The sequence below is a fragment of the Salvelinus sp. IW2-2015 genome, linkage group LG31, assembly GCF_002910315.2.
Source record: "Salvelinus sp. IW2-2015 linkage group LG31, ASM291031v2, whole genome shotgun sequence".
Lineage (NCBI taxonomy): Eukaryota > Metazoa > Chordata > Actinopteri > Salmoniformes > Salmonidae > Salvelinus > Salvelinus sp. IW2-2015.
Genome location: NC_036870.1, coordinates 22,259,024 through 22,286,900, shown reverse-complemented (window position 1 = coordinate 22,286,900; position 27,877 = coordinate 22,259,024). Strand labels below are relative to the sequence as shown.

Here is a 27,877-nt window from a genome sequence, read left to right as displayed (position 1 = left end):
TGAAAACCTACTCCTCCTAAATGGCCAGTAGGGCCTGCTGATGAAAACCTACTCCTTCTAAATGGTCAGTAGGGCCTGTTCAAATCTCCATTTGAATTTCTTGCGTTGTTAAATAGTTAAACTCTCATTGTTGATCGTCTCCATGGGTGTAACCAGTAGGAGTGAACTACATTGTGCTGCATGCGTGTGGTTGTCAGAGTCCACTGGCACTAGAAAGTGCCTTTCCTCAGCACTGAACACACACTGTACAGTCCCATAGGACAAGCAAGTCACAAATCATTCATAGTAAAGACCTGGTAAAAAATTCTGCGCCAATGTTCATCATTGGCGCAGAAGGTGTAGCTGTGATTGTGGTCCGTCTGTTTCCACCTTTGGCTCAGTATCTACCTCCATCCCACCACACCTCCTTTCATCCCTTACTCCAGCTTTTCGTCAGGGATGTTGTCCAGGTCTAGGTCAGGTGAGGCCACACAGCACATACACAGCTTCTGGGTATTTAGGGAGATCGCATCTGGGGAAAGGAAATAGAACCAGGAAGTGTCAAATCCAAGCACAGCTCCCCGGAGCAAAGTGTTACAACTTTTACATTGCCCCCAAGCAGCCAGTGATTGTCAAGAAAACAACTGTCGTTCTCATGGTTATTGACTGTTAATTAACAAACATATTTAGTATCTACTGGCTTCCTTACTAGCCACTGATGCAGACCTTTGGAACATCTACATTTTAAAAAGGTATTATAAATCCATGTAATATAGAATACACTTACACAATAAATCCTTTATTTATTTTAGACAGGTCTAAAGAAACATAATATGAAGAAAATTGAGTCTATTTCAGAAGAACAGAATAGCATACTCTGAGTTGTCCTTATGTTAGCTCCTGATCTGGCTATGCCAAACTAGTTAATTTAGCAGAAAAGATTTGCTTAGAATTCTGTATGAAGAATACAATTGAACAAAGCTGAATAAAATAGAAAGGATATTTTCTCCAAATTATTCGAGGGAGTGCACACATGCGGCTATTCTGTGTTGAGCAGTAAACAAAGAAATGGGTATTCCCAGGAGCGGAACTTTGATTTTAGAAGTGGGAGGAGTCCGCTGGGTCCTAAAGCACACCGTTGACTTGTATTCCTATATGCTTCATTTAGAGTTATTAATGTAACTTTAGTTATTCTACAAACGTTGGGCTATATGCTTAGATTTTTTTTATACATTGTAAAAGGCTGCATGATGCGACTAATTATGATTTGAATAAAGTTGCTTGAAAAGGCATGAGCTCGGCTTTGTTTTTAGTGCAGGCTGTACACACTACATCACTCTTTCAATCACAATTTGACAAGCACTTGATAATGCCTTGAATTTCACGGAGGCATGCCCTTCTGCGGCCAGTGGCCGCTGTGCCCTTGGCCCGTAGTACTGCGTTGTGCCCTTCTCCCGAGTGCTGCGAGCCCCGAAGCCCCGCTCACTCACATTGTTCTCCATCACGCGATCGGGTCTTCCAGACTACAAGTAAAGACAGACACATCCGGGACGCCAATTCCCGAGGTGCATATCGAAGATACTGGAAGAGCTGTCCACATTTAACTTACCAACAGCACTAGCCTATGTCAATCTACTATCCCCCATAGTACAAAAGTCAACCTATTCTGTGTGAGAAATAAATATTCCAGACAGTCTGGGACAGTTGTGCGATGCGATAGATCCCAAATCAATACAACCACTAGCATCAAAAAAAGTTTACGCACCACGGCTGACGCAAAATATCAAAACGTTTAGCTTAAGTTTTTCATTAACTATTATGCTATTTCTTCACATTACAAGCGCAGCAATGCGCACATGGCAGTAGGCTAAGCGCAAATGTTCCATTAGCTGCAAATCACCATTATCAAAAGTGACCGCAAATGCTATTATGCATGTAATGCTTGTATTATAAAAGGTGCATTTTTACTCACATGATGCTTATCTATGCCCGTTAGGCTCTACACCCCTCGTAAAGCAGATTAATGTGCTTAATTTTAAGAAGTTATTTGGTCACTTTAGTGTGTGCAACTGTAAGAAATTGTATAAGATACTGGTAACTTGTTTTAACCACTTCTCAACATAAGCTATTCTTGGCACAACATGCACCCATCCCCACTACTTTGTCAGACCCACACACACATCCCCTCCCCCATGAATAGGGCCTGTGAAAACAAACGCACATGCAGGATGCCTTTGGATGTGACTAGGACAAAGAACTGTGTGAAAAGCCAATGGAATGTCGACATCAGGCCGAACAGGACTACCCACGACCCAGATCGACCAATSGGAAGRCCAGACGACAAGATCAACCTACTTTGCTTGTTGCCTATATAATCTGTATGTACTGCTTAGAGGGCCTCTCTTCCGACGATTTCATACAAGTCAGACAGAAGGAGCCGTACTGTACGATTTACTAAGATATTTTTACATATTAATAAAAGGCCTTATTATATAATAATCCACCTCGTCCTATGTCTCCACTTGATCTCCTGTCTCCAATAAACGTTTTACTAACACAACTACGATTCTAAAAAGGTCGCAAAATAAAAGGCATTGTTTCTTGTGCTGGGCATCATTCACAAGTGATAATTCACAATAGGCTAATATTGTCACCCATCAGACTATTCTTGATTTAATCTTGTCTTTACATATAAGTGAAATTTGTTTTGGTTTAGAATGGGCCATTATCAAGCACCCGTCTCAAAACCGAGGCAGCGAAAAAAAGACATGTCATCTATGCACTTAAATAGCGAATGGAGGACGCTTTTTCCGTGGTTTATTTTCATGCCAGCCAGGTAGGCTATACTCCTGTTGTAAAGCGAAGCAATGTGCTAAATATTAGGGTAGTTGAGAAATAAATATAGTAGGCCTAGCCTATAGAGAGCTGATGGGATCCTCTGTTTAGTAGAGGCCATCMCTGTTTTCTCAAATAATTACATAGCCTATAGAAATGTTGTGCAACATGAGCTCTCATGAAGTGTTTGATTCGATTTTCAAAAACATTTGCATTGATGTCAGATTGATTAGAGGGACAATAGAGTGCTGAGTACCAGGAAGTTAGCAAGTTTGGTAGGCTACTAATGACCATCAGCAGCATCAACGCTTGGAGAAGCCTAATTACCTTGACTAAACGGACATGTTGAATTTGACTGCCTTCATGACGGCGTGTGTGACCGTACAGCAACAGCCCTACCTCCAACTACAGTAGATCTAAATTTGGCTGCCCAATTCCAAAATCACAAGGTAACCATGATATGAATGTATAGCTTTCCACCATGTATATGTCTTCAAACAAAGTCTACCTATTATTCCCCATGAATCAATCTTTCCTGTTGAATCATGTCAGCTCTATTTATTACATCTTAAGGTTGTTTCAGCCCAGTCTCACCAAGCATCCTGCCCAGGAAGGCAGGTCTGGAGGAGGGGGGCAGGTGGATACAGATGTAGTACACTGGAGCTCCAGACAAAGCCACCCCGATACCAACCAGAGAGTTGATGGTATCACTGTAGAGAGGTACTACCACTAGGAACACACTGCATAGGCAGTACACTATAGGGAAGAACAGAGAGAGCTGGAGAGGGAGAGAAAGAGGGCGAGAGAGAGAGCAAGTGGGGGGAAACTCAACATGAATTATGCATTCCATCATGTTCCCACACATTCCTCAGAGCAGTTGACAAAATAACTGATAGAAAAGTAGATAACTGACAGGAATTAAGACATTTAGTAACCGTGAATAAGGTCCTTACCTTGACGGGCCGGGGCATGTTGGGAGCCTTGAACCGGAGGTATATCTGGCTGGCGATGGAGAGGCCGATGAACAGCCAGTAGTTGAAGCTGAAGTAGTTGATGAGCTGGAACACGTCCTTCACACACAGGTAGATCAGAGACATGCCACCCTGCAGGAGACACAGAACACTTCAGAAATCTGATCCTAGATCAGACATGCCACCCTAAACCAGACAAAGACAGTGCCCACACACACACCAGCAGGATAAACCCTATATTTCTACAGAGAAAAGGATTGTAAAGCTACTATATGCAACATCACACTCCCCATCAATCACTGTGTGACATGACATTTTAAGTCGTCATTCACTTACGTTGAAGAGCAGTGCTGGGATGGGGGTGTAGCGCTCGACGTGGATCATGCAGAGGACGTTGGGTAAATGGCCCTCCCTGGAGCCCACAAAGAACAGTCTGGAGATAGCAATGATGGAGGAGTTGAGTCCTCCGTAACAAGAGATGGCCACTGACAAGGGGATCAGCCACCGAGCCCAGCCCAGGACCAAATCCGAAAAAGTCTTCAAAAGACAAGACAACATAGGTTCACATCTGGGATTTGGATACAGAAACCTGGGTTAGGCTGCGTTCCATTTATTTCAACCAATTCAGCAATTTATTGCCTTTCCATGGGGAGAATTGGATTAGGAATTTTCCATTTACTTCCTGAATTGCAATGGAATTTACCCCATCTCTGCTAGCAACCGTCAACACACCTAAAAAGGACACTTACTCAGGGCATTCTGTAACTACATGATCATTATTAATTACCATAGTCCTGTGTACAAGCTAACCTCAGCAGCTAGAGGACTTTCCCTCCTCTTGGTTATCATGTCAGTGAGAGTCACAGGAGAATAGTATAGCTGGTGCCCCAGGCAAGCAGAGCAGCCAGTCTCCTACTGATGATGTCACAGGAACATACAGCAACAGCTGGTCAATTAGCTACACTGAACAGATGCTGCCAATTAAGACCTGCCCCGTGACCTGCTAATGGTTTAACCATGGTGTGTGTGTTTGAAAAGAGAAGCCTTTTACATTCATCATGATTGACTTAACATGGCAGGTCCCAACTCATCCATAACCCTACTAGTGGTGAGCGATTAATCAAACATTTTTTTAATTAAATAACTAATTGACCGACGTCTGTTCAATTACTTGAATTCCATTTAGTTCTGKTTTTTTGTGAGCTCAACGGGCAGTTTCTCTAGAAATAAATCAAATAATTCGAGAAATTAAGTCAAGAACAAATGTGGAACGCTGGGCTGAAGGGAGTTGTAGTTTATTAGGCAAATATTGAACATAATTACTAAATTTCTGTGCTGAACTAACTGCAGAGCCTTCAGAAACTATTTATATCCCTTGACATTCCACATTGTGTTACAGCCTGAATTCAAAATGGATTCAATAGATTACCACATACAATGCCCCATAATGATAAAGTGAAACCCTATTTAGAAATATTTGCACATTTTRTGAAAATGAAATACAGAAATTGTATTTACATAAGTATTCACAGCCCCGAATCAATACTTTGTAGAAGCACCTTTGGCAGCGATTACAGCTGTGAATCTTCMTGGGTAAGCCTCAGCTTTCCACACATGGATTGTGCAACATTTGACAATTTTTTCTTTTAAATTCTTCAAGCTCTATCAAATTGGCTGTTGATCATTGATAGACAACCATTTTCAGGTCTTGCTAAATCTAACTCGGCCACTCCGGAACATTCACTGGATTCCTGGTAAGGAACTTAGATTTGGCCTTGTGTTTTAGACTATTGTCCTGCTGAAAGGTGAATTAATCTCCCAGTGTCGGGTGGAAAGCAAACCGAAACAGGTTTTCATCTAGGATTTTGCCTGTGCTTAGCTCCATTCTGTTCCTTTTTTATCCTGAAAAACTCCAGTCCTTAACGATTACAAGCATACATACATACACATAACATGATGCAGCCACCACTATGCTTGAAAATATGGAGAGTGGTACTCAGTAATGCATTGTATATGCTCCAAACATTGTATTCAGGACGAGAATACAATGAATTTTTTGCAGTATTACTTTAGTGCCTTGTTGCAAACAGGATGGATGTTTTGGAATATTTTTTATTCTATACAGGCTTCCCTTTCACTCTGTCAATTAGGTTAGTATTGTGGAGTAACTATAATGTTGTTTTATCCTCAGTTATCTCCCATTACAGCTATTAAACTCACTGTTTAAAATAAATCCCCATTGGCCTCAGGGTGAAATCCCTGAGCGGTTTCCTTCCTCTCCGGAACCTGAGTTAGGAAGGACGCCTTCTTTGGATGGTGTATCAATACACCCTGTCACTACAAAGTGTAATTAACAGTAATTGGTAATAAGCAGTCTTTAAAGTAGGGCTGGTCGATATGGCCAAAATATTATATCGCTGTATTTTTACAAAATGTGATGTTATTTTTAGTTTTTGAATAATAAAAGTTMTACATTTGCTTTATGAGTAGTGAGTGATCCTAGCGTGGCAACACATACATTCAATGAGTCTTTCTCCATTCTGATTGTTTTATACTGTTCAATTCAACCAAAACATATTTCAGCACTTTTATCATTTCCCGAAATTCCTGCACTCAATTACAGTGGTGGGAAAAGTGCCCAAATGTCATACTTGAGTAAAWGTAAAGATACGTTAATAGAAAATTACTAAAGTAAAAGTGACCCAGTAAAATACTTGAGTAAAAGTTAACATATTTGATTTTAAATATAATTGATAAAATGTACTTAAGTATTAAAACTAAAAGTATAAATAATTTCAAAATCCTTATATTTAGCAAACCAGATGGCACCATTTTATTTACGGATAGCCAGGGGCACACTCCAACACTCAGACATAATTTACCAACAAAGAATGTGTTTAGCGAGTCCTCCAAAGAGGCAATAGATGACCAGGGATGTTCTCTTGACAAGTGCGTGAATTGGACCATTTTCCTRTCCTGCTAAGCATTCAAAATGTAACGAGTACTTTTAGATGTCAGGGAAAATATATCGAGTAAAAAGCACAGTATTTTCTTTAGGAATGTAGTGAAGTAAAAGTTGTCAAAAATAGTAAAGTACAGATACCAAAAAAAGCAACTTAAGTAGCACTTGAAAGTATTTTTACACCACTGCTCAATTGAGATAATTTCCACACAGCCACGTAGGACTGCATGATATGTGCAAATAATCGAGGACTTATTTTTAACCAAATGTTCCAAATGCAATTTGACTTGCGAATTAGAGCAAAACTGTTGGAATCGTGTAAATAGAATGACAGTTCTAATTCTATTGTTAGAATATAATAGTGGGCACTTTGAATAGTGTTGTTTGAGATGACAACAAATGAAAATGCCAGGGAATAGTTATCGTGACAGGGTAGGAACTAAAGTGTTAATACGCGTTTCCTAGGGGACCCAATAAGCACGGGCTACATTGCATGTTCTCTCTTACCTACTTCATGTGCGAACATATTCTTGCTTTGCATATTCCTCTGATTTAGTAGATACTGTTGTACAAACATGCTGGCTTAGGTCTACACCATCACTGGTATTATCAGGCTGTATTAGCTAGCTACGTTTGCTCATACTCAGTACATTTATTAGCTTGCTACGTTTGCGCTTAACGTTACTCAGTACATTTATTAGCTAGCTATTAGCGGCTAACAATTAGCGTCTCACAAGAATTAGGGCAACTTGCGAAGATGTTGCTTTGCTGCTGTAAGAAACAAACTAATAATGTCATTATAGAACGCTAGTGTATTTATATTAATTAAGAAGCACAGGGAAAACAGCATTGTCGTCATTAACTTTGTTGCATGCGCTGCATTGACCATGCAGACTTAACGCAAGTGTTTCGTGGTTGAGGATGCGCTCCTTGAGTGACAGGGGGCGGGGCTAGGTCCTTGTGGAAAGTGACACGGAGACAAAGAGCGGATAGCGATGATTCAAGTAGCAACGTAAACTATAAAAATTGACTACACATGTCGTATCATTTAAATTTAACAAACCAAACATTCAAATACCGGTATAGAAGGTAAAGTTAAATCCCAAACCGGTGCCTGCATCAATACCGGTATATCATAAAATACGGTATACCGCCCGCCACACTTTAAAGTACTTTGAAGAACTAGTAACATGATTGTCAGACAGCTCTGCAGCATACTGTAATGAAACAGCAGGGAGCAGGTCTCGAACCCTCGACCTTCTAGCCCGAGGTCCGGCGCGCTATCGACTGCCGCAAAAGCATGCTCAAGCGGCAGAGTCGATTTCCACGCTTATAAACCCAGGGTCGTTACAATACTTAGGCAGCTACTAGCGATGAGGGTTTGAAATAATTTCACTATACTATCATGAATAATTGTGAAATACGTGTTTGACCTGAGCATTGCTGCACGAGGGAGAGACGCTGGTGCTCTATTGCAGCTATGGAGGGGCCGGAGAGATGGGAGTGAGCAGACGGAGGGAGACTCAGTTAGCCAAGGCAACTCAGCTAAAGTTACAGCCAAGACTATAGTCGTGGCCAACAGTTTTGAGAATGTGAAAATTAATATTTGTGTCAAAGTCTACTGCCTCAGTTTGTATGGCAATTTGCATATACTCCAGAATGTTATGAAGAGTGATCCTCTTTGCCATGCAAATGAACTGAATCCCCAAAAACATTTCCACTGCATTTCAGCCCTGCCACAAAAGAACCAGCTGACATCATGTCAGTGATTCTCTCGTTATCACAGGTGTGAGTGTTGACGAGGACAAGGCTGGAGATCACTCTGTCATGCTGATTGAGTTCGAATAACCACCCAAAGCTTCAAAAAGGAGGGTGGTGCTTGGAATCATTGTTCTTCCTCTGTCAACCATGGATACCTGCAAGGAAACACGTGCCATCATTGCTTTGCACAAAAAGGGCTTCACAGGCAAGGATATTGCTGCCAGTAAGATTGCACCTAAATCAACCATTTATTGGATCATCAAGAACTTCAAGGAGAGCGGTTCAATTGTTGTGAAGAAGGCTTCAGGGCGCCCAAGAAAGTCCAGCAAGCGCCAGGACGGTCTCCTAAAGTTGATTCAGCTGTGGGATCGGGGCACCACCAGAACAGAGCTTGCTCAGGAATGGCAGCAGGCAGGTGTGAGTGCATCTGCACGCACAGTGAGGCGAAGACTTTGAGGATGGCCTGGTGTCAAAAGAAGGGCAGCAAAGAAGCCACTTCTCTCCAGGAAAAACATCAGGGACAGACTGATATTCTGTAAAAGGTACAGGGATTGGACTGCTGAGGACTGGGGTAAAGTMATTTTCTCTGATGAATCCCCTTTCCGATTGGGGCTTCCGGAAAAAAGCTTGTCCGGAGAAGACAAGGTGAGCGCTACCATCAGTCCTGTGTCATGCCAACAGTAAAGCATCCTGAGACCATTCATGTGTGGGATTGCTTCTTAGCCAAGGGAGTGGGCTCACTCACAATTTTGCCTAAGAACACAACTATGAATAAAGAATGGTACCAACACATCCTCCGAGAGCAACTTCTCCCAACCATCCAGGAACAGTTGGGTGACGAACAATGCCTTTTCCAGCATGATGGAGGACCTTGCCATAAGGCAAAAGTGATAATTAAGTGGCTGGGGAACAAAACATTGATATTTTGGCTCCATGGCCAGGAAACTCCCCAGACCTTAATCCCATTGAGAACTTGTGGTCAATCCTCAAGAGGTGGGTAGACAAACAAACCCACAAACTCCAAGCATTGATTATGCAATAATTGGCTGTCATAAGTCAGGATGTGGCCCAGAAGTTAATTGACAGCATGCCAGGGCGGATTGCAGAGGTCTAGAAAAAGGGTCAACACTGCAAATATTGACTCTGCATCAACTTCATGTAATTGTCAATAAAAGCCTTTGACACTTATGAAATGCTTGTAATTATACTTCAGTATTCCATAGTAACATCTAACAAAATATCTAAAGACACTGAAGCAGAAAACTTTGTGAAAATGTATATTTGTGTCATTCTCAACTTTTGGCCATGACTGTACCTAACTTGTAGCAGCCAATGTTATTTATCATCCCCTATATAACAGTGCCTGTCTTGACTAAGCTAGCAACCTATAGCTAGCTAAGCTAATTGAGGACACATGCTGCGTTTTCTCCCTAAACCAATTCAGATAAAACAGCTTACCTGTTGGTTGCTCGTTGTATCCTACTCATCATTTCGCAAACTTTTAATTCCATAATTGTATTCCTTTTTGCATTAGTGAATTTGCGCTCCACATTGAGCTGCTTTGATTGGCCAACAAACAACAACCTACACGTGAAGACTACCGGTCTTTTTAATGGGGCATATCATAAAAACGACATTGAAAAGTTGTGTTTTATTAATCATTTGAAATATAATGGTATATCCTTGTACGCAACATGGATGTTTAAATTTTATTTAGAAAAAGCCTTTGTGAAAAATAGGCCTATTTTTTGCCAACATTTATACTCACAAGTATTTCAATACTAACGTCAGTTCGTATATTCGAATAACCGTGCACATCCCTACTACCTAGCTAAATAGGATGACACAAAGACAGTGCAGTATAGGGAGCACAGGGATAACGTTAGATGGTTGGCTGCTACTTCCTGAAGAGAAAATGACTAAGGAATTAAAAACAAAGTAATATACACAACTGATATTTTATTATTTCAGAGTAATTAATTTTTTTATGTTGACATCTACCCAATGTGGACCTGAGAGACAATGGAATGTTTTCGGCAATTGAACGTTCACTATTTTGGGCTTTGGAATTTCCATTAAAAAGCTATGTCATGTCATTATTTCATGTCATTATTTCATAACTCAATGTTTTTAATGATCTAAACCGACCTCAAAATGCACCAATCGCTCAGCATTAAACCCCACACAACCTCAAATCCAGAGCAGAGTAGAACTCACCATAGCCACAGCCTCACTGGCCAGCACGGTGCCAGCATCCATAACGGTGTAGTAAGCTATATTAGTCAGAATGTAGATCACTGTGACGATGGGCATGGAGATCCCTATGGCCAACGGGAGGTTCCTGGTAGGAATGGATAAAGAAATTGATAGAACGCTTTATAAAAATACAAGGACAAACTTTGCGGGGAGAGAGAAACCTTGACAGTAACCAGACGGCCAGGGCCGGGCATACGTTCCTTGTCTATATATAACAAGAGTCAGACTAAGAAGAGTCAAGAGAGGACTGGCAGTGCAGGGCTAGTGGAACATAGGGTTGAGTGGTACCGTTCCTATACCGGGGTATACAGTATTACCGGCAGTGCACACAAGTAGCRCTATTTCTTTCCAAAAATAAATATAAACATCATGACAGACTGCCTCACCTCTTCGGGTTCTTGATCTCCTCGGTGATGAAGTTGAGTGCGTCCCAGCCCGAGTAGGAGTAGAGCGCAGCGTACAGAGCCAGGGCCATGTCCCCAGGGTTCACTTTAGAACCCTTAAACAAATTCTCAAAGTTCTGCGTCTGGCCTACAGACAGAGGCCAGGGATCACATAATAAATTAGATGTAATGGATTAAATAATTGAGTTAAATATCATAGCTCTTTTCCTGTTTTTCAATGCTCTTTACATTGTAAGGGGGACTCATCTCATCCACTACAAAACTCACACACCTGGTCAGCAAGTGAAACTCCATCATGAATAGGCCAGCACACTGACATTAGGGACAGATGGGTTATGTGTCCCTAGCCAGATGCCGTACTGTACCTTGTCCCAGCTTGATCATCCCAGTAATGATGATGACAATGAGGGCCAGGACCTTGGCTACTGTAGAGACCACCTGGAGAATGGCCCCCCACTTCACCTTCATACAGTTCACACACGTCAGGAGACCTAGAGTGGGAGAGGAGGAAGAAGACTGTAGCAGACCACTCTCTGCAAGCAACTCCAAAGCAAGTGTTGTTTCAAACCAGGGTTGGTTCAGGTAAATTCCATTTCAAACGGATATAAACCAATTCCATTTTCAAACCTGGTTCAAATCATGTATATCATGAAAGCAGAGGCACGTTTTTGCTGACTCGCCGAGTTAGAGCTGCTACTAGTTACCAGTAAAGCAGAGGGCCGGGATGATAAGGCTAATGGCTTATGAACGATTCCAGATAGAGACAGGCTTATCTGACTATCCACCACTACACAGGGAGCTGATAACATTACAGTCCAGGAGGACAGGACTCCATCTGAGGGCCTGCATGTAAAGTCATTCCCTCAGATAACATTCACAGGAAAGTGTGCACCTGCAGGCACAGAAAGGGATTTGACTTTATCACTGTGGCGCTGCACAGCAATTTCCTCTCTGGTACCCTGGTCCCAGTGGATATGTGCATGGCTTTGCATTGTCATCCCAGAGAAGGCCTGTAAAGGAAAATAAGCCTGAAGCTTCTTACTGTATTTACAAGTGGCTATTCAAGGAAGGCTGACTCCACAGCCAATCGCTTAAACATACCCTGGAGGTGTACTGGAAAATATTTGCTGCTGTTTATTTGGTAAGTAAACAACTCAAATAAGTTACTGAAAAAGTAATTATCTTGGGTATGGTTTAACATGTAAATACTAGGCCTATAAAAAAAATATGCAGAACTGAATTGATAATCTAAAGAAAGCTCATTTGGAAACACACAAACTTCCGTAGACTATATTTGGAGCATGTTACACGGAATCATTCACCAACATGTAAGCCGACTTAGATTCACTATGTGGCCAGTTTCTAAAGGTTTCATTTGTCAATTTACCATACATACTCGAAGTACATATCTCATAAATAGTGTTTTACTTGTAAAGTGTTATTCCCGTGTTTCATGAGCTGAAATCACAGAAATATTCCATATTTCTCACAAATTTTGTGCACAAATTTGTTAACATCTTTAATGGTGAGCATTTCTCCTTTGCCAAGATAATCTCTCTATGGGTCTGATTAAACAGCATGATCATTATACAGGTGCACCTTGTGCTGGGGACAAATTTTGAGGGAGCGTGCAATTGGCATGCTGACTGCAGGAATGTCCACCAGAGCTTTTGCCAGAGATTTGAATGTTCATTTCTCTACCCTAAGCCACCTACAACAACATTTTAGAGAATTTGGATGTACATCCAACCGGCCTCACAACCGCAGACTATGTGTAACCACGCCAGCCCAGGACCTCCACATCAGAATTCTTCACCTRCGGGATCGTCTGAGACCAGACACCCGGACAGCTGATGAAACTGAGGAGTATTTCTATCTGTAATAAAGCCCTTTTGTGGKGAAAAACGTATTCTGATTGGCTAGGCCTGGCTCCCCAGTGGGCATAAATGGGACCCTAACCAGCCAAAAAGTTATTCTTTTGACTCATCTATCCATAACACATCCTTCCAAGAGTATTGATGATCATCCAGGTGTTTATTGGCAAGCTTGACCCCCATTATGTCTGGAGAAACCCAAACACTACATTTCACAGTAAGAACCTTATACCAACGGTCAAGCATGGTGGTGGTGGTGGTAGTGTGATGGTTTGGGGATTCTTTGCTGCCTCAGGACCTGGACAACTTGCCTTAATAGAAGGAACCATGAATTCTGCTCTGTATCAGAATTCTACAGGAGAATGTCAGGTCCTCCATCTGAGCTGAAGCTGAAGTGCAGCTGGGTCATGCAGAAAGACAATGATCCAAAACACACAATCAAGTCTACATGAAAATGTATAAAAAGCAACACATTTTTAGTTTTGGAATGGCCTTAACCTAATCCCAATTGAGATGTTGTGGCAGGACTTGAAAAGAGCAGTTCATGCTTGAAAACCCACAAATGTCGCTGAGTTATAGCAGTTCTGCATAAAAGAGTGGGCCAAAATTACAACACAGTGATGTGAGAGACTGATCAACAACTACAGGACATATTTGGTTGCAGTCATCCAGTCATTGCAGTTAAAAAGGTGGAACAACCAGTTAGAGTGTAAGGGGGCAATTACTTTTTCACACAGGGGAATTGGGTGTCGCATAACTTTGTTGAATACATTTAAAAAGTATACATGTTTTGCTATTTGCAAACTCAAGTTCCCTTTATCTAATATTAGGTTTTGGTTTAGGAGCTGATAATTCAGAATAAAAAAAAAATAAGCAAAAATTGAGAAAAACAAAAAGGGGGCAAATACATTTTCACGGCACTGTAGTTTGAATAGCGATCCTTATTTTGTCTTCATAAACTGGGTGGTTTAAGCCCTGAATGCTGATTGTAAAATGGCGCCGGAAGAAATGGCAGCAGTTTTACGGGCGCCCAACCAGTTGTGCTATTATGGTTTTTCCCATTATTTGTAACTTACTTTGTACATAATGTTTCTGCAACCGTATCTTACAGCAAAAAAGAGCTTCTGGATATCAGGACAGCGATCACTCACCTCGGATTAGACAAAGATTTTTTCTTCAACAAACAAGACATTCTCCAAACACCCGGCAGGGCCGACATCCACGTTATTTGCAAGAGGAAGCGACACAGGTACAGAGGACAAAAGAGCGGGATGCCTGGTCAGGACCCGGAAAAGTCGAGTGGGAAAGCTGCCGTTACCGTCAATACTCGCCAACGTGCAATCATTGAACAATAAACTAGACGGGGTACGATCACGAATATCCTACCAACGGGACATCAAAAACTGTAATATCCTATGATTCACGGAATCGTGGCTGAATGACGACATGGATATTCAGCTAGCGGGATACACGCTGCACCGGCAAGATAGAACAGCACACTCCGGTAAAACGAGGGGGGGCGGTCTGTGCATATTTGTAAACAGCTGGTGCACGAAATCTAAGGAAGTCTAGATTTTGCTCGCCTGAAGTAGAGTATAATGTGATAAATTGCAGGCCACACTACTTGCCTAGAGAGTTCTCAGCTATACTTTTCGTGGCTGTTTATTTACCACCACAGACACATGCTGGCACTAAGACCGCACTCAGTCAGCTGTATAAGGAAATAAGCAAACAGGAAACCACTCACCCAGAGGCGGCGCTCCTAGTGGCCAGAGACTTTAATGCAGGGAAATTTAAATAAGTTCTACCAAATGTCCATCAACATGTTAATTGTGCAACCAGAGGGAAAAAAATTCTAGATCACCTGTACTCCACACAGAGACGCGTACAAAGCTCTCCCTCGCCCTCCATTTGGTAAATCCGACCACAACTCTATCCTCCTGATTCCTGCTTACAAGCAAAAATTAAAGCAGGAAGCACCAGTGACTCAGTCTATAAAAAAGTGGTCAGATGAAGCAGAACTGGACTGTTTTGTTAGCACAGACTGGAGCATGGTCCGGGATTCTTCCGATGGCATTGAGGAGTACACCACATCAGTCACTTGCTTTATCAATAAGTGCATCGAGGACGTCGCCCCCACAGTGACTGTACGTACATACCCCAACCAGAAGCCATGGATTACAGGCAACATTCGCACTGAGCTAAAGGGTAGAGCTGCCGCTTTCAAGGTGCAGGACTCTAACCCGGAAGCTTACAAGAAATCCTGCTATGCCCTGCGACGAACCATCAAACAGGCAAAGCGTCAATACAGGGCTAAGATTGAATCATACTACACAGGCTCCGATACTCGTCTTATGTGGCAGGGCTTGCAAACTATTACAGACTACAAAGGGAAGCACAGCCGCAAGCTGCCCAGTGACACGAGCCTACCAGACGAGCTAAATCACTTCTATGCTCGCTTCGAGGCAAGCAACACTGAGGCATGCATGAGAGCATCAGCTGTTCCGGACGACTGTGTGATCACGCTCTCCATAGCCGATGTGAGTAAGACCTTTAAACAGGTCAACATACACAAGGCCAGACGGATTACCAGGACGTGTACTCCGGGCATGTGCTGACCAACTGGCAGGTGTCTTCTGACATTTTCAACATGTCCCTGATTAAGTCTGTAATACCAACATGTTTCAAGCAGACCACCATAGTCCCTGTGCCCAAGAACACAAAGGCAAACTGCCTAAATGACTACAGACCTGTAGCATTTACATTTCATTACATTTAAGTCATTTAGCAGACGCTCTTATCCAGAGCGTCTGTAGCCATGAAGTGCTTTCAAAGGTTGGTAATTGCTCACATCAACACCATTATCCCAGAAACCCTAGACCCACTCCAATTTGCATACCGCCCAAACAGATCCACAGATGATGCAATCTCTATTGCACTCCACACTGCCCTTTCCCACCTGGACAAAAGGAACACTTATGTGAGAATGCTATTCATTGACTACAGCTCAGSGTTCAACACCATAGTACCCTCAAATCTCAACACTAAGCTAAGGAACATGGGACTAAACACCTCCCTCTGCAACTGGATTCTGGACTTCCTGACGGGCCGCCCCCAGGTGGTGAGGGTAGGTAGCAACACATCTGCCACGCTGATCCTCAACACTGGAGCTCCCCAGGGGTGCCTGCTCAGTCCCCTCCTGTACTCCCTGTTCACCCACGMCTGCATGGCCAGGCATGACTCCAACACCATCATTAATTTTGCAGACGACAAAAGTGGTAGGCCTGATCACCGACAACGACGACACAGCCTATAGGGAGGAGGTCAGAGACCTGGCCGGGTGGTGCCAGAATAACAACCTATCCCTCAACGTAACCAAGACTAAGGAGATTATTGTGGACTACAGGAAAAGGAGCACCGAGCACGCCCCCATTCTCATCGACGGGGCTGTAGTGGAGCAGGTTGAGAGCTTCAAGTTCCTTGGTGTCCACATCAACAACAAACTAGAATGGTCCAAACACACCAAGACAGTCGTGAAGAGGGCACGACAAAGCCTATTCCCCCTCAGAAAACTAGAAAGATTTGGCATGGGTCCTGAGATCCTCAAAAGGTTCTACAGCTGCAACATCGAGAGCATCCTGACTGGTTGCATCACTGCCTGGTATGGCAACTGCTCGGCCTCTGACCGCAAGGCACTACAGAAGGTAGTGCGTACCGCCCAGTACATCACTGGGGCTAAGCTGCCTGCCATCCAGGACCTCTACACCAGGCGGTGTCAGAGGAAGGCCCTAAAAATTGTCAAAGACCCCAGCCATAGACTGTTCTCTCTACTACCGCATGGCAAGCGGTACCGGAGTGCCAAGTCTAGGACAAAAAGGCTTCAACAGTTTTTACCCCCAAGCCATAAGATTCCTGAACAGGTAGCCATTTGATTATCCGGACTATTTGCATTGTGTGCCCCCCCCCACAACCCCTCTTTTTACGCTGCTGCTACTCTCTGTTTATCATATATGCATAGTCACTAACCATATCTACATATACATACTACCTCAATCAGCCTGACTAACCGGTGTCTGTATGTAGCCTCTACTGTATATAGCCTGTCTTTTTACCTACCTATTGTTCACCTAATACCTTTTTTGCACTATTGGTTAGAGCCTGTAAGTAAGCATTTCACTGTAAGGTCTACCTGTTGTATTGAGCGCACGTGACAAATAAACTTTGATTTGATTGGCTGACAGCCATGGTACGAGATTGTATACCACGGGTATGACAAAACATTTATTTTTACTGCTCTAATTACGTTGGTAACCAGTTTATAATAGCAATAAGGCACCTCAAGGGTTTGTGATGCATCTCTAAAATACCACGGCTAACGGCTGTGTCCAGGCACTACACGTTGCATTGTGCATGATAACAGCCTTAAGCCATAGTACATTGGCCATTTACCACACCCCCTCGGTCCTTATTATTTAACTATACTAATGGTACTTAGAGTGCTAATATCTGCTAACACACATGAAGCAGGAATGTGGCTTAGGCCACATCACACCCAAGGCTAACAGAAGGATAGTGCAAACTGAAAAGTTTCAAATCTGATGTTGAAGAGAGTTAGATCTTACTACACATATTTTATTTTTTTAAGAGACAACCTCTGAAAATAGATTATCTATACACACACAACTGCTAAATTATTGGAATCATTGGTTTCAACAAGGACCTAATGTTGCTAGTCAGTGTGTATCTGCTTCAGGGAGAATTTCTACAATGGCTTCACACAACAACCAAATGCTTCCATGACATGTTTGAGTTCTGTTGTCATGGCCTATGGCATTTATGTACATCAAGCCCTGCGTTTTGGCAACATGGATTCCTTAGCATTTAGGGGAACAATTATACCTACGTCTTTTCTGAAACATGAGTAGCATACACTGTTACCGCTGCAATATTACAAGGACATTTAAAATCCCCCACAAATAACTGAGCAGGTTCTCAGTTAGCTACTAAGATGTTCAGGTTGCTTCCGCATAGACCTTGGCCTCCTACACTAACCAGAGAATCAGCATTCCTTTACTCACTCGTAATTCATGAAGGAACGTGTGAGAATGTCTCCCCAGACCCATAAAGAGAACAAGCATGTACAGTTGGCCTAATTCCTGAGGGGATTCAACTAAATGCCAAGTCAGGCTGTTCCGTTGATTACAGCTCACTCTCTCCGACTCAGCAGTACCCCTTTTTAGCCTTCTACATGTTTGTCTGACAAAGCACACATTTGTTTTTACCTTGAGTGGCTCAGCTCCAACTGAAAAACACACAAGCACATTCATATCCCCCCTGGCAACTGCAGAGCTGACACAGGATGAGAGAAACAAACGGCAGGACTGAGAAAAACAAAGAAAACACAAGTGCACTTTAAAGCCAGACCCAGTTAAATCATTTGTATTCATGAAATATCACACTGTCTGAGAGACAAAAAAAACAAACAGGGAAGACGTCATAATGTGTTCGATCAGAGTTCTTTAGTGGCAGCTGGGCCAGCCACCCTTTGATCAGTCAGTATCAGACAGCTGATGTTTGCGTGTAGCCAACAAGCATGTAGGCTACTCTACAGTATTGTAACATTTTAAATGTACAAGTGGGATCAGCTTTGAACGTTAAGGCAGTGAAATGTAATTCTAATTTACAAAGACGAGTTCAACAATAAAAGGCAGCTTACATGTCTTATCTGTGATATTTTGATTAAGACAAAAAAATGAAATTAAACAATATACTACATTACTTCTTATTAGCAATACATTTACTGTTTTAGAAACATGAGCATGCTAATCGGTTTCTGTTTTGTTGGTGTAATTTTAGCAGGAAACTAATATTTTGGCTGGTAAATTTTCCATCTACCTGCCAGTGGCTGTTGGACCAAAATACAATTTTAGGCCCTGGTTACGACATGCATTTGTCCGGGATGCTGGCGTTCTAGGCAGTGTTCCTCTGTCCAATGTCTGTTCTTTTGCCCATCTTAATCTTTTATTTTTATTGGCCAGTCTGGGATAGGCTTTTTCTTTGCAACTCTGCCTAGAAGGCCAGCATCCCGGAGTCGCCTCTTCACTGTTGATGTTGAGACTGGTGTTCTGCAGGTACTATTTAATGAAGCTGCCAGTTGAGGACTTGTGAGGCGTCTGTTTCTCAAACTAGACACTCTAATGTACTTGTCCTCTTGCTCAGTTGTGCACCGGGGCCTCCCACTCTTTCTATTTTGGTTAGAGCCAGTTTGCGCTGTTCTGTGAAGGGAGTAGTACACAGCGTTGTACAAGAGCTTCAGTCTCTTTGCAATTTCTTGAATAGCCTTCATTTCTCAGAACAAGAATAGACTGACGAGTTTCAAAAGAAAGTCTTTGTTTCTGGCCATTTTGAGCCTGTAATCGAACCCACAAATGCTGATGCTCCAGATACTCAACTAGTCTAAAGATGGCCAGTTGTATTGCTTCTTTAAATCAGGACAACAGTTTACAGCTGTGCTAACATAATTGCAAAAGGGTTTTCTAATGATCAATTAGCCATTTGAAATTATGGTTGRATTAGCTAACACAACATGCCATTGGAACACAGGAGTGATGGTTGCTGATAATGGGCCTCTGTACACCTATGTAGATATTCCATAAAATAAAAAATAAATGTTTAAAAGCCTTCCCCAGCTACAATAGTCATTTACAACATTAACAATATCTACACTGTATTTCTTACTGATGATGGCTGCTGCTATGAGTTTCACAGCATCGTAGGAGGCTGAGCACGTGGGGTAGAAGGGCTGCACCAGGTAGTTGGAGAAGGTGAGGGCTATGACAGCCTGGCCTGCTGGCTCCACGATCATCATGGACGACCACAGCCTGATAATTAAAAATAAGAAATTAATGAGGATATATATATATAGAGTGGTTTTCTAGATACTCGAAGCACTTCACATAAAGGTCTATTTTGCAAAATAGTTTCTCAATCAGACCAAACTGTAATTTAAAAAACAAAAGTGGAATCTCACCTAATGAAAGCCAGGAAGCCACCAAAGGACTCCAGGATGTAGGCATAGCTGGCCCCAGACTTGCGGATGGTGGTTCCTAGCTCGGCGTAGCACAGGGCCCCGAACACGGAGAAGACCCCGCCGATGGCCCACACCACCAGAGACAGGCCGAAGGAGCCTGTGTAGAGGAGAACCCCTTTGGGGGAGATGAAGATGCCCGAGCCGATCATGCTTCCCACAATGAGGCAGACCCCTTGGAGCAGGGAGATTTCCTGCTTCAGACGCATGGAGCCAGTCAAAATGGTGTCGGTGTCTTTCTCAACCCCCATGATGATGGTTCGGGGAGGAATAAGGTGGAGGGTTGAGGCAGAGACCGGGGTGGAGGGATTGAGGACAGAAAGATGAAGGAGKGGAGACAAGAACAAAGTAGAAGGTGCAGGACTGGAGACCGGGGTAGAAGGATGGAGACGGGTGGGAGCAGCACGTCAGTAAACAAGGCCACTGTCAAAGGCTCTCAGCTGATGGTCATCAATGTTCTTTATCAGCTGTACTCTCTCGATAAGAAGGCTGTAGGGAAATAAGGACAACTGTTAGCACAGGATGCAGGACAACATAACTTGCTGTGTGAGACCATTAGGCTTCAGGCAATGACTCCTTGTATTAGGTAACTGTGAACTTCAGCATTTTTGAGGGATAGAATCCAAAAGAAACTGGAAAAACTAGCTAGTCCTACAAGCTGGAATTTTCAAAGACGCAGCTGATTACAAACCTACTCACAGGTACAATGTAGTAGCAAGTCTAGAGTTTCTCTACAGCGTCTCTGAGCCACAAGCCGTAGTGGAGGAGGAGTTGATGCAGGATGTGTTTCTGGGTAGCAGATACAGTGGAGAAGTGCTAATGAATGCTACAGCAAGGTCTTGTGACCAACTGTTTTTCCACTAACAGGCACAGTGCCTGGCTACTGGATCTGGGAACAAAGTAGTGGGGGCCTTAGAAGTCAGAACAAGGTCTTTGTTATAGGATCACACACAGTACACGCACACATACGTAGTGCGCACGAACATACTGCACACAGTGACACACGCTACCCATGTAACGCACAGTACAGTATTCACATAACTGTTTCCCATCACTTATTTTCCTCCCTCTAGAGTTGAAAAACTCGTCTTGGATTCAAGTCGCTGTTTACTCAAGCACTTTACTTTACCTCTGTAACAAAGAAAAAAAACAAGGACATGGAGTGAATCATAGTTCAAATGCCTCCTGTTACCATGGGAGAATTTCTCATGGCTGTTTGTTCATCAACTAGAAAATCTTCAAAGTGAACGTAGAACAGCCCGCACACTTTTCATTTCATAACAGTAATAAGGCTAGATAGATGCTCATTAAAATTCACTAATGGTGTACTAGAGCTTGATATATCCTAGCTGAATATCTAACGCAACAATGCTGTCAGTAGGAGAGATGCATCTTTCAAATGATTTGCCCCCGATATAAAGTGCGCCGCACGTAACAGTTGGCAATACATTGAGAAGATGAAATGCAAACTTTGTTAGGTGGAACTGAGCTACAGTGGCAGTACAGGTGCAATGCTGAAAGGGAGGCAGCAGGAGAATCAGCACTTTACTCAGAGTACATAGCTCTCCTCCCGGGCAGTGTTGCTGCGTGAGGTGAGATATAGGATTCGTATTTCTTTGTGCGCACAAAGAAATACGAATCCTATAATACGAATCCTATATCCCACCTCACGCAGCAACACGGTAAAGTGCGGATAGTTTCATTTTTGGAGGCGCTGCGCACAGGCATAAACTTTGGTCTAATTTACTATAAAGTCTACAAAGTGAGACTTTGTCCTCGTGTTTGACTTTTCATATAGTTTTGTTCACAAGCTCGGATGATTTTCAACGTTAGTTTGGAGTCAGCTGCTTTAAATGATAGTGAAGAGACGCCCTAGTCAGATCACTCATCTCACGGRCCCGTTAACCAAAATATAAAGGCGGGAGGTTACCGTGTTAAAAGACTCAAGTTACAATTTTTTTAATTAGATTTAGAAATATACCACATTACTTACTAATACATTTTTTGTTTTAGAAACATTACAAAGCATGGGCATGTTTTTTTAATGCAATTATGACAAAATATAATATAATATAATATTTTGGYTGGCAGAAAATCTGATTGGCTGGTAGACATTTTTTTAATCTACCTGCCACAGTGGCTGGTGGAACAAAAAGTACATTAAGGCCCTGGTATTGCGATTAAATACTGCGATTTTATTGCAGTTTGACGTTCTGAACATATTGCTCACTATATGTCTGCTAAAGACAGACAAGAGCATGAAMAAATGTGTTTTGATCAGTCATGGAAATAAAAGTGCTGAAAACACAAGCTACAGGATGAAAAATACTGTGTTTTAGACCAGGTACAATTTCTCGAGGCAAGCCGAAGTTCAGAAGCCGAAGTCTACGGCCTTTGGTCAGTGATTGGTCAACAGTAGGGATTCTTCAATTAAGTGTTTGTTGTCATTCAACGACATACAATTAAGTTTAAGCACATKTTTTCGCTTGAGAAATACAGCACCAAACATCTTTGATAGATGTGAAATTGCGCGACTAAGACCTCTGCAAAAACTTCAAAATTAACGAGATTTCTTGATTTATCTTAGCTTGATTCTTACTATTTTGTGGAAGTCTTACTGTATGTTGTTACTACAGTGGGACAAACAGTCATATAGTTTTAAGTAATGTATTTTTAAGTGAGTAGGCGAGGCACAGACGTTCGCGTCGCTTAGCTGAGTTCTGCTAAGAGCAAACCAAACTTAGTATACGGACGCCTTAATGCTGCGTCTGTTTGTAATGCCCTCTCTGTGTTTGTAATGCCCTCTCTGTGTTTGTAATGCCCTCTCTGTGTTTGTAATGCCCTCTCTGTGTTTGTAATGCCCTCTCTGTGTTTGTAATGCCCTCTCTGTGTTTGTAATGCCCTCTCTGTGTTTGTAATGCCCTCTCTGTGTTTGTAATGCCCTATCTGTGTTTGTAATGCCCTCTCTGTGTTTGTAATGCTCTTTTACACATCTAGATGTGTATAAGAGACAGGTCTGGTGGTCTGGTGGTCTGTCTGTCTGGTGGTCTGTCTGGTGGTCTGTCTGGTGGTCTGGTGGTCTGTCTGTGTGTTCTGGGAAATACACTGCCTTCAATTAAAAGTATTTGGGATTCCTGGCAATAACAGCCTAGAGACTGATAACATAATCACAGTTTAACTAAAATATATCAGCGTGCCATATCACAAGGAACACCATGTGGGAATGAGTTTTCCACTCATGCGTGTGTGTCAACATCAGCTTGTAGCAAGTGATGCAACATCTAGATCACATGAGGTTATTCTACCTGCTTGAAAGTCAAATGTCACTGCCCAGATCATGTTCCGATTAATTTCATCACCATTACAGTGTTCAACATTTTGCATGATGGTACTAGCTAGTCTGATTAATCAGGCTGTAATACAAAATGTATTGGTATATACAACATCAAACAAATGCCTGATAAAATTACATTTAAGATTAATCTACCAGTTGCCTTTGTGGTTTGATCTTCAGCTGCTTGAAATTTGAGATAAAATATCCACCGTAAAGTAATGGTTTAACCAGCTTTTTATAGAGAGCCATAGGTATATGTTAGTTTTGTTGGATTTTCTTTAGTCAATAGCTATTGAACCATATTCTAAATCAGGGAAGGATAGCTAACTATCAACATCTGATTCATTACACAGTACCAGTCAAAAGTTGACACCTACTCATTCCATGGTTTTTCTTWATTTTTTTCTTCATTGTAGAATAATACTGAAGACATCAAAACTTTGAAATCATGTAATAAACAAAAKAATATATATATATTTTATATTTGAGATTCTTAAAAGTAGCCACCCTTGCACACTTGGCATTCTCTCAACCAGCTTCATGGTGTAGTCACCTGGAATTAATTTCAATTCACAGGTGTGCCTAGTAAAAAATGTATTTGTGGAATTTCTTTCCTTCTTAATGCGTGAGCCAAATCAGTTGTGTTGTGACAAGGTAGGGGTGATATACAGAAGCTAGCCCTATTTGATAAAAGACCAAGTCTATATTATGGCAAGAAGAGCTCAAATAAGCAAAGAAAAACAACAGTCCGTTACTTTAAGGCATGAAGGTCCGTCAATACAGAACATTTCAATAACTTTTTCTTCAARTGCAGTCGCAAAAACCCATCAAGCGCCATGATGAAACTAGCTCTCATGAGGACCGCCACAGGAAAGGAAGACAGAGTTCAAGTAACAGACATATCAACTGTTCAGAGGAGACAGCGTGAATCAGGCCTTCATGGTCGAAACGCTGCAAAGAAACCAATACTAAAAGGACAGCAATAAGAAGAAGAGACCTGCTTGGGCCAAAAAACATGAGCAGTGGACATCAGACCAGTGGAAATCTGTCCTTTGGTCTGATGAGTCCAAATTTGAGATTTTGGGTTCCAATCGCAGTGTCTTTGTGAGATGCAGAGTAGGTGAACGGATGATCTCCGGATGTGTGATTCCCAACGTGAAGCATGGAGGAGGTGGTGTGATGGTGCTTTGCTGGTGACACTGATTTATTTAGAATTCAAGGCACACTTAACCAGCATGGCTACCACAGCATTCTGCAGCGATACGCCATCCTATTTGGTTTGCGTTTAGTGGGACTATCATTTGTTTTCAATGACCCAACACACCCCCAGGCTGTATAAGGGATATTTGACCAAGAAAGAGAGTAATGGARTGCTGCATCAGATGACCTAGCCTCCACAATCACCCGGCCTCAACCCAATTGAGATGGTTTGGGATGAATTGGGCCGCCGAGTGAAGGAAAAGCAGCCAATAAGTGTTCAGCATGTGGGAACTCCTTCAAGACTTCGGAAAAGCATTCCAGGTGAAGCTGGTTGAGAGAATGCCAAGAGTGTGCAAAGCTGTCATCAAGGCAAAAGGTGGCTATTTTGAAGAATCTAAAATATATCTTGATTTGTTTAACACTTTTTTGTTATTACATGATTCCATGTGTTATTTCACAGTTGACGTCGTCACTATTATTCTACAATGTAGAAGATAGTACAAATAAAGAAACCCWTGAATGAGGTGTTTTTATTGGTCRCGGCATTATTGTTTCAATATTTCAAGCAGCTGAAGGACAATCCGCACAGATAACCAGTAGATTAAGTTTAAATGTAATTTTGTTCAACATTCTGGCTTGTAAGGAACATTTACAGAATTTTGCAGGCATTCGTTTTAGGCTGAAACGTTATATACCAATTAATTGTGTATGATCAGCCTATTAAATCAGACTAGGTACATGCTAGACCTATTGTTGCCAGGATACTGTTTTTGCCCACAACATCAAACCACAGATAGAACAATGAGACAGATATTTCACCAGATGTATAAATGTGAAGCATCTGCTTGGCATTTCCACTCACTAACAAATATGGTAGTAAGGGAAAACATACAATTTTGATAAACTTCCATATATCGGTGAAATACCAGTGTGCAATCACAGCAGCAAGATATATGACCTGTTGCCACAAGAAAAGGGCAACCAGTGAAGAACAAACACCATTGTAAATACAACCCATATTTATTTATTTCCCCTTTTGTACATCGGTACAACACTGTATATAGACAATGACATTTGAAATGTCTTTATTCTTTTATAACTTCTGTGAGTGTAATGTTCACTGTCCACTTTTTATTGTTTGTTTCACTTTTGTTTATCCAGTTCACTTGCTTTGGCAATGCGAACATATTTTTCCCATGCCAATAAAACCCCTTGAATTTAATTGAAAGCCAAGTTGCCGGCAGTGGGAGAAGATGGAACGAGGTGGATTTTGGCCGACTCTCTGCTAATTCTCTCATCGATTAAACATTTGATCTCAATAACGTTTTCTGTTCCCAACACTAGAATCTGTCACGAACAATGTGGACTACGTTTTGTAGACTTCACCCTTTGCCAAAGTAAACGTGTGTTGTTGTTTAGCAGTGCAAAGGCGAATTGATTTAATGGACAGTGAACACACACACACACACACACACATACATACACACACATACATACATACATACATACATACATACATACATACATACATATATATATATATATATATATATATATATATTTATTGTAATGAAACAGCAAGGAGCAGGTCTCGAACCCTCGACCTTCTAGCCCGAGGTCCGGCGCGCTATCGACTGTGCCGCAAAAACATGCTCATATATGCTAAACTAGATAGCAGATATAACTACTGGCAGCTAAAGAACTCCCAACAATGATCAACTTAGACAATAACACATATTTGCCAGGTAGTTTGAGTAAATACAAAAAAAGCATGAGTGTTTACCAATCTTGAACCCTTTCCAACACGCGCAGTTCAATCCAGTGACGTTTAGCTCGCTCTCTACTGTAGCTAACAAGTTAGAACCAGCTGGCTAATTTAACATATTAACTAGATCAATTTAGTTAAGAAGTGAAATCAAATTCTCTTTTAAAAAATACCTTACCTTGAAATATTCAATGAGACTAGAACCCCATGTGCAAAATTACTCACCGATGGCTGTTTGACTATCGTTGACTGACTGCCTCTTCTGCCGCATTCAACTACTAGATTGAACTAAGAAACTCAGAAGATTCGGGCTTGCAAACTGGTTGTAAGTATACACGTGCCGCGTTCAACGAATCAGCAAGTCGAAAATGGAGTTTCCTAGTTCTAACTAGTACATAAACGCTGCATCATCACCTGCTAGTGAAGCTCGTCGCATGTTCCCGCCCTCCTTCTCTTGGGGGAGGTAGTGATAATGACGATAATGCCCTGTGATGAAGATGTGGTTAGGAGGAGTTTGAAGCATCTATTTAAAGTCAGGTTGAAGTTAGTTGTTGAGGTGAGGATGAAATACGATTCTATTTAAACCTTTATGACTAAAAACTAACCAGGAGACTGAGGGGTGCTTATCTAGCTGAGCTCCTTGATCTCCTGTTCTGTGAGAAGGGAAACATGTGTGCCTGACAGTGATTTGAACACTCCTGATAATTGCAATTGCAAAAGATTAGTTCACAATCTCACTGGATGATGGTGTATGAGCCAGGTGTGTGTGAAGTGCATCTATTTCAGTGTCCCTAAATGACCATCTGATACTCATTCACCCATTCCTAAAGAGGTCCATTATAGTCAAACAGTTACTCTGGGGTGTCAGGTGGCTGGGTCCTCATGATTATTTTGTTGATTATTTACCCCAAACAGTAGTGCCTTAGTCCCTGTTATCTATGGAAACACCATACATTTTCCATAAATAGTCCCCACAAGTACTTGTCCAGTGGTGTCTGTGCTATTGATCTCAGTGATCAGTGTCCTATATTTCATATATGTAGTAGCGATACAAAACAGATGAACACTGATACTCATATAATTATAAAGAGACATTTAAATMTATTTTCCCCACAAACCTTTGTTCATGATATGTACAGTATTACTCTGACTTCTCTATCAGCAGCATGCCTGACTCTGAATTAGCTCTAGAATTGTTCTCATCTATTTTAATCTCTCTGGCAGACAAACACACTCCCTTTAAATGCCTCAGAGTAAAAAAATAGAACAAGTCCTTGGTTCTGTATAGAACTTCAGATCTTTTAACACATAAGAAATCAGGTCTGGGCCAAGGCTAGAAAAACTGACTCTGTAGCTGATTGGCGGCTTTTCAGTCAATTGATAAATAGATGCTCTTCCTCAATCAAGAAAGCTAAATCTACTAGCTACTTTCTAAGTTATATCAAATCA

At 41.8% G+C, this 27,877-nt stretch overlaps 1 protein-coding gene across 4 annotated transcripts; it reads right to left on the bottom strand.

Moving 5' to 3' along the window:
- Positions 1-14: 14 nt before the first annotated feature.
- On the bottom strand, positions 15-26,778 carry si:dkeyp-120h9.1 (Y+L amino acid transporter 2-like). Of its 4 annotated transcripts, none has more exons than XM_023976484.3 (11): positions 26,654-26,778; positions 20,829-21,018; positions 20,073-20,618; positions 19,781-19,923; positions 11,534-11,659; positions 11,151-11,295; positions 10,726-10,849; positions 4,122-4,322; positions 3,768-3,917; positions 3,409-3,592; positions 15-511 (listed from the first exon to the last, which is right to left on the bottom strand). In XM_023976484.3, the coding sequence occupies exons 3-11, from the start codon at positions 20,378-20,380 to the stop codon at positions 417-419; spliced, it is 1,476 nt and encodes a 491-aa protein (XP_023832252.1). In that variant the 5' UTR covers positions 20,381-20,618; positions 20,829-21,018; positions 26,654-26,778; the 3' UTR covers positions 15-416. The 4 variants fall into 4 exon arrangements, with proteins under 4 accessions (XP_023832252.1, XP_023832251.1, XP_023832253.1 ...); XM_023976483.3 differs by having other exon boundaries at positions 20,829-20,918; XM_023976485.3 differs by having other exon boundaries at positions 20,829-20,918; positions 26,607-26,668.
- Between the last annotated feature and the right edge of the window lie 1,099 nt (positions 26,779-27,877).